This window comes from Myodes glareolus, chromosome 17 (assembly GCF_982192425.1).
Source record: "Myodes glareolus chromosome 17, mMyoGla1.1, whole genome shotgun sequence".
NCBI classification, from domain to species: Eukaryota; Metazoa; Chordata; class Mammalia; order Rodentia; family Cricetidae; genus Myodes; species Myodes glareolus.
The window spans coordinates 63538444-63557001 of NC_142042.1; the positions used below are offsets into that span (position 1 = coordinate 63538444).

General features: G+C 41.3%; 1 protein-coding gene across 2 annotated transcripts; it reads right to left on the reverse strand.

Annotated features, from left to right (window-relative positions):
- Positions 1–13383: 13383 nt before the first annotated feature.
- On the reverse strand, positions 13384–17716 carry LOC148119472 (speckle-type POZ protein-like). Of its 2 annotated transcripts, XM_087897435.1 has the most exons (2): positions 17700–17716; positions 13384–14446 (listed from the first exon to the last, which is right to left on the reverse strand). In XM_087897435.1, the coding sequence occupies exons 1-2, from the start codon at positions 17714–17716 to the stop codon at positions 13384–13386; spliced, it is 1080 nt and encodes a 359-aa protein (XP_087753561.1). The 2 variants fall into 2 exon arrangements, with proteins under 2 accessions (XP_087753561.1, XP_087753560.1); XM_087897434.1 differs by lacking the exon at positions 17700–17716 and having other exon boundaries at positions 13384–14475.
- Positions 17717–18558: the final 842 nt, after the last annotated feature.

Here is an 18558-nt window from a genome sequence, read left to right on the forward strand (position 1 = left end):
TTAGAGTTAGCTGACCATTGAATGAACTAGTCAAAATAGTTGACAAATAATTTCTGGACTCTCCCTTTTGATTCTGTACTACCCCCCTTGATTCTGTGGTTTTCTCCTTTAAAAGAGCCTGTAATATACAAAGCAGGGATCTTTCTCCTCTCAAGGCTGAGGGACCTCTGCCACAGCAACAAAATAAAAATTCCTCTTGCTAGTGCATCAACCATGGTAAGAAGGTCTCTTGGGGCGAACTCCTCCTTGGTGGGGCTTTAGGGCCCAACATTTCATGCCCTATACCAAACACTGTGTAGACAAACCACTTCCTGGGTAGAATCCCAAGTTATTTCCTTAAAGGGAACTAGAATTTAGTTGGATCCTTAGACTTTTGTTTTAGGTAGGAACCAACTACTTCTCTATTTCAGGAGCACAAGGTCTGGCAACTAGCCACACCTGTTTACAATAGCCTTGAGAAAGCAGAACTCTGATTTACAACTATGTAGGATCTTTGAGTTAGAAGCACAATAATCTCAAACTAAATCTCAAAACTCTCCGACCTTTGACCTCTTTGAGACTTCACACTATCACAATGCAACAGTAAAATACTCACCATTTATTTTTTATTTATTTATTTATCTTGTTGATCTGCCTTTTAAATTTGCTTTAACTAAAAGTGTTAAAAATACTCTCAGTCTCCTGTAAAGCAACTTACAAACATTGAAAAATAGCCAGGGAAAACAATTTCTTTCGGCAAAATGGGTGTGATTTGAAACTAACCTGTCTACCAAAACACACATTAACATGTTTTCTTCAATTTTTGATGCCTAAATCAACAGGCAGCTTGGCTGGGATTAAACTGTAAAAATACTACTCCACACTAATTTGGAAAGAGTTGTAGAAGAGAAACAAGAAGAGTCAGACAAAGAAGTGGGGAGAGAGGGATACCCAAGCTTTGAAACTGTTTCTAAGAGAGAATGAATTTCTGACAATTGCACAGAAAGAAGCAGAGACAGAGGGCAAAGCAGCCATACTATTCAGTTATATAGGTCAGGGACTGGTGACACAGACCTTTAGTCCCAGGACTCAGGAGACAGAGCCAGACGGATCTCAGTGAGTTCAAAGCCATCATGGGCTACTTGAGATTGAATCTGTCTTAAAGGAGAAACAAAGCTCAAACAAAGGTGATCCCAATGCCTGGAATCAAATGCCTTTAATTCCAGCACTAGGGAGGTTGAGGCAGGAGTTATATGCCTGGGTAGAGAAAGGCACATAAAGGGAAAGAGAGGAACTCAGTGGACTGTAGAGTATGGAGACCTGTGAAGACAGCAGCCCTGGCTCACCCTGCAGCCTCAAAAGCCCAGGAGGCACCAGAACCGGATTACACTCGCAGCCAAACACCATCCCGAGCTGCTTACAGGTTTCACAAAGAACAACAGGTCCCAGATTCCCAGACCACAGCTGTGGGAATCTTGGGGTACAACAAACAAAATTCTGTATTTATTTGCCCAGGCAGAGCTGATCTTGGTAGCTCACACCTGTAGGATTTGCTGAAGGAGGAGGGGTAGCAATGGTGGCTGAGCTGAGTAGCCTTCTTAAAGGGACATTGGCCCTTTTGATACAAACTCTATGGATGGTAAGAAGCTTTTCTTACCAGGACTGAGACGGCCAATGTGGTGGCCAAGAAGATCAGAGAAGAACTCTTTCTGAGTTTTGGCCTGGCCAAGGTAATTGAGACTGATGGTAAAACTGCCTTGTTGCCCAGGTAAGTCAGGGACTGGCCACCCAACTGGGGATCAATTGACACTGTGCTTACCAACCCCAGAGCTCAGGTCAGAGAGAAAACCCTAAAAAAAGAGACAATGACAAAATTGGTCCGAGAGATCAGTGGAAATAACTGGACAGTCTTCCCTTCCTTTGTCCTGTTCTGGGTTCAAATCTCACTTTTTTGAGATCATATGTAAAAGCCATTGCTTACTAAGGTGGATAACCTATATAATCCTAATGCTGTTCTTCCCAGACTGTTATCTATCCATCTAAAGGCCCTTCAGATCTCCAACCCCTGGCCACCCAGACACCTGGAAATCTCACATCCATTCCAGAATTGATGCCTGGGGTATATATTGGCAAGACGTGAGGAAAGCGCAGCTCTGCACACCCAGAACAGCAGCTGCCTGCTCACACCTGTTTGTGCTGCAACCCAGGCCTCCTCAAGCCCTTGCTTTGATACCCCTGCCCATCCATAGTAATCTCCATGTACCCCAGAAACTGACTTGGCAGGTTTCCTCACAAACCAGGGAGGTGGTTGGATCACCTCCAAAATAGCCCCTCCAGGTACTTGGTGGCCCACCTCACCCCTGATTTCTGTCAATTAGTGGTCAGACTAGATTCCTGGGATATTCCAGATTCATACCTCCAACAGCTGCATTTAGACACTGAAAAAGGACTTAGGTACCACCTTCACTATTAAGCTAAAGGTAGAGATTCCTCCAAGCTAACCAATAGGACCCAATCAAGTACTATCTGACCAGGGTCAGCTAGCCCCGGCTGGACTAGCCCCCCTAAAGGGGCCCTAACTATCCCTTCTGCTGCCAGCCGGACTAGACCCCCCTACTGGGGCTCGAGCTATCCCTGATGCTGCAGGCTGGTCTACTCCCCATGCTTCTGTGCCGGCACCTCCCAACACCAGCCAACGACTATTCAACCTTGTGCAGGGAGCCTTTTCCTTGCTAAATAGTACTGACCCCAGCTTGACACAATCTTGCTGGCTATGCCTGTCAGCAGGACCTCCCTATTATGAGGGAATAGCCTCATCTGGCAGTTTCAACAATATCACCTCTCATACGTCCTGTAGTTGGGGGCAACAGAAAAAGTTAACCTTAACAAAAGTATCAAAAAAAAAAAAAATAAAAAGCCTTATGTTTGGGGACTCCAACACCTCAATATCAACACGTGTGTAACCTAAATCTCCCAAGTCCCAGGAAGACAGGAAACTGGTCCCTGGTGCCCTCTATTGATAGATGATGGGCCTACAACACTCGTTTAACCCCTTGTGATTCTACTTCTGTCGCTGATGATTCTGCTAATTTCTGTGTACTGATCCAATTAGGCCCCCAAATTTACTAAAATTCCAGGATTGGAATTTTGGTCAAATAAGAGGAGGCAATGTAGAACTCTAAAATAACTTTAAAGCCATTTCTGACAACTCTGAGGCCAATTTTGAGGCCTCTCAGCAGTAGTGCCCCACCCCAGGAAACAAGGACCTTTCAGCTGCACATGCATGTACTAAAATGTTGAGAACGTTTTTTAAAAATATATTTATTTATTAAAAATTTCCACCTCGTCCCATTTCCCTTTCACTCCCCTCCCTCTCCTTCTCCATTCCGAAGAGAAGTCATGGTACCCTGCCATGTGGGAAGACCAAGGCCCTCCCTCCTCCATCCAGGTCTAGGAAGGTGTGTATCCAAACAGACTAGGCTCCCAAAATGCCAGTACATGCAGTAGGCATAACCCAGTACCATTATCATTGGTTCTCAGTCAGCCCTCATTGTCAGCCTCATTCAGAGAGTCCGGTAAATGTTGGGAATTTTCCATTATCTCTCTAAGTCCTTGTAAATGTTCTCCAAATAGAACTCAGGTATTGAATAGGGGCAAGACAACCCTTAGGTGTTGACTCAGTTCCTGTTGTTTTGACTCAGTCCCTGGGAAAGGGGCAAAGTGACCCTCAGATGTTCCCTCTAACCTCACCTGAGCTGGCAACTGCTCTCCAGCCAATTATCAGTAATAGCCCTTTGAATAAGCCAATCATAATAGTTAAAAAAAAACAACACACAGATACCCCCCTTCCTTTTGTGGCTTTTTGCTTTAAAAGTAGCCTGTACCAGCTATTCAGGGTCTTTCTGGTTCTCGAATGCTGAAAGACCCTGTCATGACAGAATTAATAAAATCCTCATGCTTTTACATCAACTGTGGTGTGAGAGATGGTCTCTCAGGGTGACTCCTCCTGGTAGTTGGACTTCAGGGTACAACACTTTCACATTTCAAACATGGTCAAGTCATTCCCAGTCATTGTGGAGAACATGTCTCACCAGGAAAACTTAAAAAATGCAGTGCCTACTGAAAAAAAACCATAGTGTTAAGGATGATGGAATAGACAGGGAGAGGATTTAAAAACTCCAGCAGGAAATAGGAAACATATATTTTGTCATACTTCTATATATGATTAAAGACCAAATCAAAGAGTACATATAAATATCATTTTAATTAAGGAATTACTAGACATGGGTGAACACTTGAGTATCATTACTCTAGAATCTTGGCATTCAGATTGGCCTCTTCAAGAGGAAAATGCTCAATTTCTAGGAATTGAAACCCTATCTCAAGTGAAACAAAGCACAGTGATGCTGTATCATCTACATGGTAAAAATTGATTATCTGACATGGATAAACCTCTAAGCAACAATCAGAGCTTGCTTTATATTTGGACCTAAGCTATTCTTTTCCAAATCCAATCATGTCGTTAAAAGAAAAATTCAGAATTTCTGTCTCAAGTCAGGTGCTATCTGGTATGGGAGAGAAAAAAGGTAAGTTTTAAGGAAATATTTTAGTTTTCTCCATGCCCATTTTGTCTTTATCATATCTTTTATCGAATATATGTCTATATGAATAATGTTTAAGTTTTCAATAATTATCAGTAGATTTTCCTGCAGTAATCTTTAAAGTGTCCGGGAAGTAAAAGGGATCCCACAACAATGACTCCAACTGATTGATATGACATCATGATGCTGATATCACTACTATAAGGCCAGTTTTTGGGTACCAGATGCAGAAATGATGTATCTTCTTACATTGTTCTGGCCAGAACTCCAAATAAGAACTTCAGAAAAATCCTATTGACTACTAAGAAACCATTTGTAATTATTTGAAACAGCAATCTTGAGAGTTAATCATTTTATTTATACAGGATCTCATAAAAAGAACATTGCCCCCATGACAGCTGGAAGCAGTTCTAGAAGATGATGTCCCCTCTCCCAAGAAAGTTTGTCCTCGTGGTTATGGACACTATTTAGGGAGTGATCATTACTTTTATGGGGTTAGATGTTGGGTGGAAATTATATAGGCCCAGAGATCTCAAAAAAAGTGCAAATTAAATGGGATAATAGGTAGATTAGTGTGAACTTACACTAATAATAATAATAGTGAGTAATAGAATGAATACTTGTGAGTTATTATTTACATTTGTATCAACTTTTGCATATTGATACAAGTTCAAATTATATTTGTTATATTGAATATGCTTCTATTTCTGTTTACAATATTTGTACACCTATGCAAAGTTATTTATTTTGTCAGACTGTGTGCATGTATGTTTCTACCTCTGTTTAAGACATTTCATATATTGAAAAAATTTTAGGATATATTTATCATGTTGAATTATATATTTCTACCTCTGATCGAGATATTTATACATTGTTTACATTTTGAAGTCATTGTCCTACTTTACTGCACAGTATTAAAGGTTGTTTAATATTCTGATATGAAGCCTTAATCTTTAAGTTATATAGGTATTAAGTATTTTAGGTCAATAGTTATTCATGTTTGTTATACTTTTAGTCAGACTAATTAGGTTCTTTAGATACATAGAGATTGTAGTCTGCATAAATAGGTAAACTTCAACTACTTCAAAGATTTGTATAACATGGCATTTAAATTACTTAGGATTCTGCTGAGGTGAGACACAAGTGCTCCTGGCAGCACTGATCTATTTCTGAGAGAGTGTTGATCACCAAAGATACTCCACTTGGAGGGTTTTTTTTATTCTTGACACAACTGGCCTTTGCGTAAGGTACTGCTAATGCCTCGATCACTGACAAAGTGCACGATGTCCAGACTGGACAAGCAGGATACAAGAAAAATGACTGCTAAACCTTGCCAATATAGGGTAAGACTGTTCTGAAAAATTTCCTGCCTCTAAAAATGGTCTGTCAAGTACTCTAGGCCTTAAACAAAGTTGGTTGCTTCAACATTGCAAATGAGACTTTGGATGATTGCTCAGACAGTCGGTTGTCTCTGTCATGTACTACACATTTTGGAAGCTGCTTGATTGTACTTTCTGCCCACTCAAGTAATGTTATCTCTCTTCTCAGGCCTTCCATGTGGTTAAAGATTAGATAGTCAGTTGTAGTTAACATCCTCTTATAATCTAGCCAAGCCATTTTCAATACAAGTTGTAGACTCCTTGGGATAGAATGTGTATTTAAAACATTAGGATATGTTCCTTGCTTACTATTGTTTATGCTAGTTGTATTTCCAACTTTACCCTTGATATCTGTTCCTAGTGTGCTGTGTGATAATGATTTTACCCTGTAAAGTTTAGTTTCTTCTATTTGTTTAATAAAATGCTGAATGGCCAGTAGCCAGGCAGGAAGTATAGGTGGTGCAACCAGACAGGAAGTAGAAGTGGGACAAGGACAACAGGAGAATTCTGGAAGAGAAAGAATCAGTCTGCAATGGTCACCAAGACACAGAGGAAACCAGACACAGAGCAAGCAAGATGTGACTGCCTCGCTGATAAAGGTACCAAACTTCATGGCTAACGTAGACAAGAATTATGGACTAATATAAATTATAAGAGTTAATAAGAAGCCTGAGCTAAGAGACCAACCAGTTTAAAATTAATGTAGAACTCTGTGTGTTTCTTTGGGATGAAATGGCTGTGCAAATGGGTAAGACAGAAACCTCTATCAACACTAGTGTACATAGTTTTGTATTGGGTTTGGGACTCTCTTATCTAAACAAAAGGGGAAGGTGCTGTGGGAGCTCCTTCAGCCACTAGCCTTTAAGATACCAGCCCACTTGGGCATAATATCTTCCCTGTTTGTGCAGAGGACTGTGATCTAGGACTATGATCTGTGAGTCTACCCCTCAATAAATAACCCTTTAATATACATAATTTTGAACTAGTGTGGAGTTATTTTGTAACTTTCAGCATCACCTGTCTACCTAAATATATCTCTGTATATCTAGAATACCTAACATGTCTATAACCTTGATTATTTTAGATGACTCTCTATTAACCTATGTTTCTTAATTATAGATTGCATTTTCATATAAGCTGCACAAACACAATACATTAATAAAGAGCAGAAACATATGTGTGTATAACAATTAGATTTCTATAGCATATCCCCCTTTAAATATAAACAAACATTTATAAACAATCATTTAGTTAATTTGGGCATAGTTCTCTCCAAATGCTTCCTGCCTTTTGTTTGATGAATTAATTTTTAGGGGTGTTCATGGCAACCTTTCAGGAAGTCTTGTTGCATCCAACCACATTAGTCTGGAAGGATTCCACAGCTTCTCATCCTCCGTGGAAACAAAAGAAGAACCTCTTTTCCAAAGCAATATATCCTTAGACCGAAAATTTGAAGACATATGCCATTAAAGTATATATGTTGGTTACTTAGTTCCTTCACAGTCAAAAAATTCAAAGAAAGCACAATAATATATATAATCCAGACTTTCTGTATATATTACATCTTTATATAACTTATTTTTCTTACTCTATTACTTTTTCTACAAGTTTAATATTCATTTTAATATATTTACTCTTTTAATTTATGACTATCTGTACTATTTTATCTTACATTTATTGTTTCTTTATTCTTTTACCTCTCTCTCTCCCAAGCCTACATATATTTTTTTAATTTATTTATTTGTTTATAAAAATTTCCACTTCCTCCCCTCCTCCCCATACCCTTCCATTTCCCAAACTTCTTCTCCTCCTCCCCCACAACTTCCTTCCCTCCTTCCTCTCCAGTCCTAAGAGCAGTCAGGGTTTCCTGCCCTGTGGGAAGTTCAAGTTCTTCCCTTCTCCCTCCAGGTCTAGGAAGGTGAGCATCCAAACAGCCTAGGATCCCAGAAAGCTAGTACATGCAGACAAAACAAGACCCAGTGCCATTGACAATGGCTTCTCAGTCAGCCCCCATGTCAGTCATATTTAGAGACTCCAGTTTGATCACATGCTCGTTCAGTCCCAGTCCAGCTGGCCTTGGTGAGCTCTCATTCGATTAGTCCCCTTGTATCCGAGGGTGAACGCACCCCACACAGTTCTGATTTCCTTTTTCATGATCTCTCTCCTTCTGCTCCTCATTTGGACCTTGGGGGCTCAGTCCAGTGCTTCGATGTGGGTCTCCATCTCTATCTCCATCTATCGTCAGATGAAGGGTCCCTCTAGTCCTGCCTTTCTTGCTCACGTTCTCCAAATGAGAAGCAGAAGGAGGGAGAACGTGAGCCTGCATACATTTTTAAACACACTTCTCATTTGAAATCTTTTATGTCTGAATTTGTACTATTGTATATCTGAAATCCTTTTCTGTCCTAGAGAGCTTTTAAAATGCTAAGCTGCTTGGTTGCAGTAACCCTGGATGCTGTCTCTATCTTTATTTGCTTTGCAAAATGACAGAGGTACCATTACTGCCAGCTCTGGGACTGCCAGGTAGGAGCTGCACTCACCACTTTAACTCTGAGAAAGAATATACATAAACCATTTTTGTTTGAGTAATAGCTAAATCTGCCATGCAACACACTGCATGGCCTGTAAATATCTCTCTGTATGGTGGCAGAAATCTGCCATGCTCTCTTGCTTGTGCACACATAGTAGACCTGATTCTGCTGCCTGCCCAGGAAGGGAGCACTGAGTCATGGGCATTGTCCCAGCTACTTTGCTCCAGATCCCGTGTGAGTATACAAGAACCCAGGCCCACAAAGCCCATTCAAGTGCTTGGCCTCCTGAAAGTGCCAGAGCAGTGTGTGATGCTGTTTTGAAACTGTGTGGCTTTTTTTGTCTCTTCTGCTGAATCAGGAAGACCTCTCTTAAAGGAACTGCAGCATGCCACCAGCAAGCAGAGTCCATTAGAAAAACATGTGGCTAAACTTTCTTTTTTTACTGTCTAGAGTTCCTTTTCAAGACCTTTCAGGTTTTATGTGGATTGAGCTAGAACACATTGGAGCACCAATCTGTTATAGAAGGCCACTTGTTTTTTCCTAGTTTCCCAGATTCCTGAAATAACCACTCAGAAAGTGTATTAATTAAATCGCTGCTTGGCCTATTAGCTCTAGTTTTTTATTGGCTAACTCTTCAATCTTAATTTAACCCATTTCTATAAATCTGTTTATTACCACGTGACTGTGTCTTACTGGCGGTTCGTTGTGGTGTCTGTCTCTGGTGGGGTTACATGGCTTCTCACTGACTCTCCCTACTCTCTCTCTCTCTATGTCTTTCAGCCTGGCTTTACTCTGTTAAGTCAATGACTGAAAGCAGCTTCTTTATTAACCCAGGGCAATAAAACTTATTCACAGCATACACCACCTCCCCTTTTCTGTTTAAATAAATAGCAAGCTTTTAACTTTAACATAGTAAAATTACATAGAAGAATTACAGTTATAATATTTATGTCTACTTTATCTTTTATCATGACTAAGGAAAATTATAACTATACCTATTTATTCTTCAAGTCCATCAAAGACCCTATAAGGATATCATGTTACCTAAGTAAACAGGAAGTGCATTGTAAGAAACATCCAAAATTCTAGAATTGACAGAGACATCTCACTATCTGGACAGTCACCCAAAGATCTTCTGTAACATTGCGGGCACCCATTATCAGCCTGCTGGTCCATAGTCTCCTGCAGACTTTTCCACGAAGCAAGAAATTTCAAAGACAATTCCACCTATATTGGCAGTTTGTTAGTCACTTTCTTCTGTTTCCTGCAGAATGTCTGGCAGACTCTTTCATGAAGCAGGAACCCTGAAGGACTGTCTCACCTTTAAACAAGTTCAGCAGTCATTTCTCTGTGGGTCCTACATGTTTAATTCATCAAGCATTCCAATGAAGAGCAGGTTTTGCCCAAATGATGAACAATTCCATACTGAGATTCCCAGTGGGCTGGTGGGTAGTCAGAACAGATTATATGAGTCTGGTCAGAGTCTGAGGGTCTGAGTGGAGGGAAAGTGCTTTGGAGGTCCCTCCCTGGTCCCTTTTGGATGTCCCTCCCCTGTCCCCACATAGATGCTGAGTGCTGAAGTTTTCAGGGCTAGAGGCCTGATCAGTGGGCTTCAGGAAGGGGCATGGGAAATGCTTTCTCCTCCTCCTCCTCCCCTTCCGCCTCCGGAGGAGAGAGAAGGTCATTTTAGGTATCAGGAAGAATTGGAGGTGCTTGAATTCTGGGTTTTTTCACTCCAGTACAGGAAAGAGAGAAGACAAAAGGCTTTGAGGAGGGGCAGCTGCCTTTGTTGCCTTCACTTTCAGAATCAGGAGAGCTGATGATGGCCATGGGGCCGGTACCAGGTTTCAAATTCCTGCAAGTGGTAATATATTGTTTTATTTTATCAAAGACAAACCGACATACAAAAACAAAAATACAAAGAGACAGACACAAATTCAAAACCAGAGGCTGGTGCTCTCACCACCACTCTGGTACAGAACTGAAAGTACAGTTGGAAACAAATCATGTTTCCCATGGACTAGGGGGACCTGGTCACCCCCCTCTTCAAACTGCCAGGAATACCTTCCAAGACTATGGACTGGGGTCTCAGGACACATCTGCTTCCTACCTCTGGTCCTGTTTCAATGAAGAACCTGCACAGGTACAATTTTAAATTACTGATTCACAATTACACAGTAACATAATACACAAGCAGACAGACATAAAAGTGAACTCATTCATACCTCCAACTGGGTCTTGAGTGGGTCTGGGAGAGACTTAATTCCCAGTCAGGGAACCAAATGTTGGACCATGAAGTCCAACTACCAGGAGGAGTAGCCCCAAGAGACCTTCTCTCACACCACAGTTGATGTAAAAGCATGAGGATTTTATTAATTCTGTCATGATAGGGTCTTTCAGCATTTGAGAAGCCAGAAAGACCCTGAATTGCTGGTGCAGGCTACTTTTAAAGCAAAAAAAACACAAAAGGAAGGGGGTGTCTGTGGGTTGTTTTTTTTAACTGTTATGATTGGCTTATTCAAAGGGCTTTTACTTATAATTGGCTGGAGAGTTGATGGGTATGGTCAATCGGTAGTTAGAATTAACTAGACTAGCTTAATATAAAAGTTTTAACTTTAATAAATGGAAGAAAGGAAACTTCAAAAACCAGGGTTCCAGCAATCCAGGAGCTCAGGGAACAAAAGGACAGAGGCAAGTGTACCTGGATGTTTTTCTGTTTTCTTTGGAACCATGGAGACACACCCTAAACAGAATGTGATTGGCAGATCTTCCCCATCAGAGAGCAGATGCCAGATCAGGTGAGGTAAGAGGGAACATCTGAGGGTCGCTTTGCCCCTTTCCCAGGGACTGAGTCAAAACACCAGGAACCTAAGGGTTATCTTGCCCCTATTCAATAACTGAGTTCTATTTGGAGAACATTTACAAGGACTCTGGGACATGATGGAAAGTTCCCAACATTTTAGTACGTGCATGTGTCATTGTTAGGTTCTTGGTTCCCGGGGGCAGTCACTACTTCTGTGAGGCCTCAAAATTGGCCACAGAGTTGTCAGAAAGGCTTTAGAGTTATTTTAGAGTTCTACAAAAGCAATTTCTTTCGACAAAATGGATGAGATTTGACACTAACCTGACTTCCAACATACACATGAACATGGTGTCTTCAATCTTTGATGCCTAAATCAACAGGGAGCTAGGCTGGGATTAAACTGTAAATCTACTACTCCACACTAATATGGAAAGAGTTGTAGAAGAAAAACAAGCAGAGTCAAACAAAGAGTGGGGAGAGAGGGATACCCAGGCATTGAACCTGTTTCTAAGAGAGAATGAATTTCTGACGATTGCACTGAAGGAAGATTTACCACAATTAATGAAAACCCAGAGACAGATGTTGTGGTAAACCTGAATAACAGAAAAGAAAAGGAGTCAGCCACTCTGTCTTACCTCTACTTCAGAAAGAAAATGGGTGAGATCCTGTCTCCATGAATGCTGAAGTGTCCACACTCCATAGTCCACTGAGTTCCTCTCTTTCCCTATATATGCCTTTCTCCATGCAGTCATACAACTCCTGTCTCAACCTCCCTAGTACTGGAATTTAAGTCATGTGATACCAGGCTTTGGGATCACCTTTATGTGAGCTTTGTTTCTCCTTTAAGACAGATTCAATCTCAAGTAGTACAGGATTGCTTTGATCTGTCATTTGATCAGATGACTGAGATCTGTCTGGCTCTGTCTCCCGAGTCCTGGGATTAAAGGTGTGTGCCACCAGATCCTGACCTGTATAACTGAACAGTATGGCTGCTTTTTCCTCTTACCTTCAGGCAAACTTTATTTATTAAAACACAAATCATATACCACTATAGAAGATGATAGAAATCATGGAAGAATAAAGCATCATATTCATAATATCTAGAGACAGTACCACAGGTCAGGAAGAGAAAGTTTGAAATCTTAGTGAATCAATCCCCTTGTCCCTTTTCAGAACCAATAAATGTTATTTTTCTAAGCTGTGTCAATCAACACACTGCCAGGTGCAGTTGTCTTTTTCCCCTTAGGCCTCCATGTCTCACTTTCCACAAGAGCATGATGGGTTGTTCTCCACTGTGCCACTGTCAGTGCCCAGAGAGGACTGAGGGCTTGTGGTCCTATGTGGCAGTGAGGACTGGGACAAACCTCCACAGCTCAGCAGACTTGGAGGGACTAAAAATGGGCTTCACCAAACAGAAACACTACTAGAACCCACAAACTGATTTAAATATTTTACTCATTTTGTAATTTATTTGGGTAGGTTTTTGTCTACAAACCTGGCTGTGCCCATGGAGTAGGAACTCAGATCCTCTGTAGCCCCAGTTTGAAATGGGTGAAAATCCCACCATGTGTGTCAGGAAGTGATTAAGGGTCCCCTGCAGGAATAGCTATTGCATTTGTTAACTGAGTCATCATCTCTCCAGCTCACACATGCTGAGTTTGGAGGGAAAATGTTTTCTTTCTGTTCCCCTTCTCTTGAAAATAAACATTCATGTTTTTTCTTTCCTTTGTTCTGAGCCCTTGATCATAGTCTGCACAGTTCAATCCAGACAGTTTTCTTCTAAGAAACCTTACTGGGATAATCTTGGGCTCAGCAGAACCCTGAATCCCAGTTTCCATCTGATGGGACAAAAATCAAAGCAGTCTAACAACAGGGTAGAAGTTGCATAGAGTATACTAGAGTCCAGTGCTGCTCCTTCCCCTACATGCCCTTCAACTCATTTACAGATGTATTAAAGCCAGGCCAGACAGCTGTAATTCCCCAAATTCACTGTAAATGCACCCCAGAGCCCACAGTATAAACAGGTGTCATTAGCAACAATTCTGGGTGCTTTTTCTGGAATACATACGTAGGTCACAGCCCACGGGGTCCTAAGATCGCTTCAGGCGTTTGAGAGAGGGCCCCAGAAAAGGACAATGTGCAGAAGCCAGGGAGACACATACTTCATTCACCAAGTGGGGATAGGAGTCGACCACTGTCTTCCAGCTCGAGGTCTGAAAAACCTCCAAAGCACGAGCTGTAATGAAATCCATTGCCTGAGTTTTCAACTGCACTGCGCTGTGGAGGTCAGCCAGGAAGAGAGTATGGGCAGCATTGTCCACAGAGAGGTCCCTGCAGAGGGCCCTCTCGCACATGACCTTCAAACGCTCCAGGCCATACATGTCAGCAGCTGCCAGCACAGCGTCTGCCATGCTGTGGAGATCTGGTTCCTTCCCGGTGTAAATGAAGCCCATCATTGCCTTGAAGACTTCAGGTTCCAGGTCATGAATCTCAATGCGATTCTTTCTGCTCTCCTCCACGTCATGTTCAAACATGGCTCTGAAAACTGGAGAGCGAGCAGCTAAGATGGCCTTGTGAGCCCGGAATTCCTGGCCATCTACCACCAGGCAGCAGTCTGTGAAGCTGGAATTCTCCCACAGCTCTCCTAGATCATCTACCAGTGTGCACCTTGGAATGTCAATTCCTGGCTGCATGTTCTGCTTAGAGATGCTCATGCAGTCCTGAACCACGCTCACCTCACAGCAGAGTGTGAGTTTGTCATCTAGGAGAAAAAAATATGGAGTGGAGAAAAGAAAATCTCGAAGTATGAACTTTGGGATACCCCAGCTTTCATTTTGGTTGAACCTGACGACTCTTTGACTGTTCATGATTCGGAATTCCTCTCCTTTGGCATTTATGATCCCAAACTGGATCTTTGCCCATACAGGGCTCTTTGGAGAGCTGAGCAACCCTACGAAAACTGACAGGTAACCTCTGCTTTCCTCATCGATTCCATTCAGGTATACAATCATACACCATTTCTGCTTGTCATTGGCTCCTGGTGAGAAAGTGGGGCTTTTAAAGTCTTTCCCCAGGACTCCTTCCATGCAAAAGGAGAAGTTGCTGATGGTCCATCTGTAGGAGAATTTCCTGACTCTGATCTGTGTGTAGCCACTGCTCCCAGCTGCCAGGTCTTCTGACATATCTGCTGCTGGGAATGTGAAAGTTTACCTGGAGCCAAAGAAGAATAAATAGGGTTGTTTGCTTCTTTAACTTTGGGGGTGAGGGTCACAATTACAGACATATTTTAGATTTTTAGTTTTTGTTTTTCCATTTGTTCACTCTTCTATGAAGTTAGAAACTTTGGTCTTTCTGAAATTCTATACATATTGAACTATGAAATTCAAAGTAGACAGTCTCCATCTTTTGTAGATTAAATATTAAGTAAGAAGGTGATTCGTTTTGGCAATTCTACACAACTTTTGATATTTTGGAGCATTTTATATACTCTTATATTGAAAAGTGTACTATGGTTCTCTAAAGGAACAGAACACATAGAATGAATCTCTCTTATTTGAAGGAGAGTAATTCATTAGAATTACATAGGGCTACAGTCCTGCTAATTACACAAAGGCTATCTGTGAAGGAAAAGTGCAAGAACCCAGTACTTACTTAGTCTCAGAGTTCCTACCTGTTGGCTATTCCTCAGTCTTTCCTGGAATTCCACAGTTGATTCTCTATTGCCAGCTATGGAAAGGACTTGCTGTAAGGCAACCTTTTATATGCTAAGAGCATAGGGTGTGGCGCAGTTTAGGGTGTGTCTTCCTTCCTTGAGATCTGGATTAAAGGTGTGTGTCTTCTGGCACCAATCCCAGATTAAAAGTTTGTTATTTTCGAGAGCAGGGCTGAGGATGCAAGGTCTAAGGGAACAGAAGCCAGGAGTAAATCCAATCCCAGGAACCAATCCAGTTCCATGATACTGGTTGACCAGGATTGAGCAGCAATCTGATTCTCTCTCTCTCTCTCTCTCTCTCTCTCTCTCTCTCTCTCTGTGTGTGTGTGTGTGTGTGTGTGTGTGTGTGTGTGTGTGTATTTGTGTCTGTTTGTATGCCTTTCTATTTGTTTCAGTCAGTTTGATTTGCTGTAATGACCAAGACTTTCTCTGGTATGTGGACAATCCTGTTGATTAAGACCCATGCCTCTTCCTGATGAGGACCTGAATCCTTTTGGCTGTGCCAGGTTCTCCAAGAACCACTTACCTGAAATAAAAGCCCCACCTGCCCCATTCCCGAAATGATACTGTATATGAACAAATACACTAAGTTCCCCAATAGGAAGTAGCTTTCCTCTTCAGGAGCATACTCATGAGAGCAATGAAATGGCAATGCAAAGCTTATGTTTTGCAAATGAGGAGTCCAACATTGACTGTGTACCTTTGTTTCAAATGACACATTGGAGAGAAAGGGTATCTGCCTCCCTGTCCCTAAACCGACATATAGAAGAGTCACTGATGCTACTAACTAGCCACCTGGAAAACCTTCTTATAAAAAATACCCAAAAATTCAGAGATCAAAAGCAATTGATTGATTTATCTTATCTTGAGAGATGATCAGCATTGGAGGCAGATTTTCAAAAGAGCTGGACTGGGAATTGCTGAGTGGACCAAATCACTAAAGATATGCTCATGTACTTGAGGCTTAATGTGACCATTCAGACATGCTAACCAGAGAGGGATGAGAGATATAGGATCATTTTACAGATTACAGTCTAAGGGGAACTGTCTCCAAACCCCTTCTTCAGTAACTGTTGGATATATTCTGCGTCCTTTGGAAACCAGAATATTCTCTCACGTCTAAGGCCCAGCATAGTAAGCATGGACGTTCAAAGTTTAAAGACAACAGCACACACCAATGAGGATGAAAATTAGGAGGTATTGAGATGCTGAGTCTTGGCAGTCTGCGTGATGGAAAGGAGAAGTATTTAGTATTTTCTCACAGCACACCCCTAAGTGGATCAGGAAGACTGTATAGGGAGGATTAACTGAGGAGGAGAGGAAAACCACCAATGAGATTTGGCAGAGCGATCCTGGGGACTGTGAGTCTGGATGGAATACAAGGAAGGAAAGAAGACAGCCACATTCAGAGTCCTGCCTATCTCTGCTTCCTGCCACCATATATGAATTCTTCCACCTGAACCTTCATGTTGTGAACACAGAGGCCCCTGACAGAGCAAGAAAAGCACCTCTTCCTTAATCATGTTTCTTGTTTTGGAAAGAATTCTTTTTTTGTCTGTGTTTGTGGGGAGGGACAGGGTTTCTAAGTAGCTATGTAGCCAGTCCTAGAACTCACTCTTTAGACCAGGCTGACCTCAAACTCACAGAGACCCACCATCCTCTGCCTCCCAAGTGCTGGGATTAAAACCCTGCCCGGTTTATGGGAAGAATTCTTACAACAATATAAGAAGAGTAATAACAGCTGTGTAGGAATAAACATCATTCCTTTATTTCTGGTAAATTGACCCCAGTAAACAAAATGCACTTGTGATGGATAATCATGGTTTCCTACTTGACTAGACCTGGAATTAACTAAAATTCTAAAATGGAGGGCACAACTATGAGTAATGTTATGCTTAAGTTGAAGTAAGTAAATCTCTTCAAATACAGACTTTGGAAGTAGAAAGACACAAACATTTCATCCATATCTTGAGGCTAGGAGACACACTTTAAATTGAGGCACACCTTTTGCCTTCTGGAAGCCTAGAAAAGTACATGGAAGATACAAGCTGTTGCTCTTAGTCTGCTTGCCCTCATCTTGCCACAAGTCCATTCCCTCATTGGTATTAGAGAATTCTTCATAATTCCAACATAGACTAAAGATTAACCTGCAAGTCTAACCTGCTGGACTGAGTATGTACTGAATTCTTGGACTTCCACTTCACAGGTAGCCATTAAGACATTGTAGACAGAAAGTTTTCTCCCACCTAGCCCCATGGTCTTTCAGTCCCAAAGAAGCACACAAAGACTTATAGTAATGACAAACACTTAGACCTATTCCTTAGGCTTGTTGCTAACTATCTCTTACAACCAAATTGAATTCATAAATCATATCTATGTGTAGCCATGTGACTTGGTACCTTTTCCGTGTTAGGCATTTTTATCTTCCTTCCTCTGAGTCAGATCAAACTGTGTTTCTGATTTTCCTCTTTCCAGAATTCTCCTATTCTGATACTCCCAACTGTACATCCTGTCTGGCTACTGGGCACTCAGTTTTTTATCAAACCAATAAGAGTGGCAAATCTTTAAAGTGTACAAGAGCCTTATTCCACATCATTTCCCTCTTTTTTCTTTTCAGAGCAAGAACCCTGAATCTAATTTCTTTTGTTTAGTTTCTCCTGACTATTATACATAACCATCATGCTAAACAAAGACAAATATTCATAATCCATTTTTATGGTGATGGGGCTTAGTTTTCTAGGCTACTTCCTGATATTTTGGGGTGTTAGTAACATTATGGGAACCCAAAGCAAAAATTTAGGGTAAAGATCAAATTCTAACTGGAATATTCTGTGAATCTGTATTCAGTCAGCAGTCTTGAAGTTGTTCTGGATGTGGAACTCAGAGAAACTGCAAGGTAGTTGCCCTAAAATGTTGGATCATCTGGGTCTACTAATCCTATCCAAGATATTTAATAGGGGTCTTGCTTGATCAAACATGGTTTTTCTTAACCCAGAATGAATCCACAGCTTCTAATTAGCTGTGGAAATAAAAGAAGAACCTCTTTCCAAAGGAACATATTTTTTAACTTAAATTTTGAAGTTGAGATATTTTAAAATTATATAGGTTGAATTAATCCAGCAGCACTTTACTCAAATGCCTTTTAGCAGCTGTTGCTCCTTCCTCAGCAATCAAACAATTCAAAGACCATGTAATAACAAAAAGTAACCCAATTCTCTTTTAATTATATTTTTAATTTTTGGTTTTTTTTTGAGAAAGGGTTTCTCTGTGTATCATTGGCTGTCTTACATCTCACTCTGCTGTAGACTTGACCGGCCTTGTGGCGTGGGAGAATTGTCTATATTCTGTCAATCGTGTATTTTAATAAAACGCTGAGTGGCCAGGCAGGAAGTATAGGTGGGTCAACCAGACAGAAAGTAGAGGTGATACAATGAGAACAGGAGAATTCTGGGAAGCAGGAAGCTTCCTCTGCCACTCCTGCGCAGACCACCAGAGAAGTAACATGTAACCTGCCCAACTAAAAAAGGTACCAAGCCATATGGCTAACATAGAT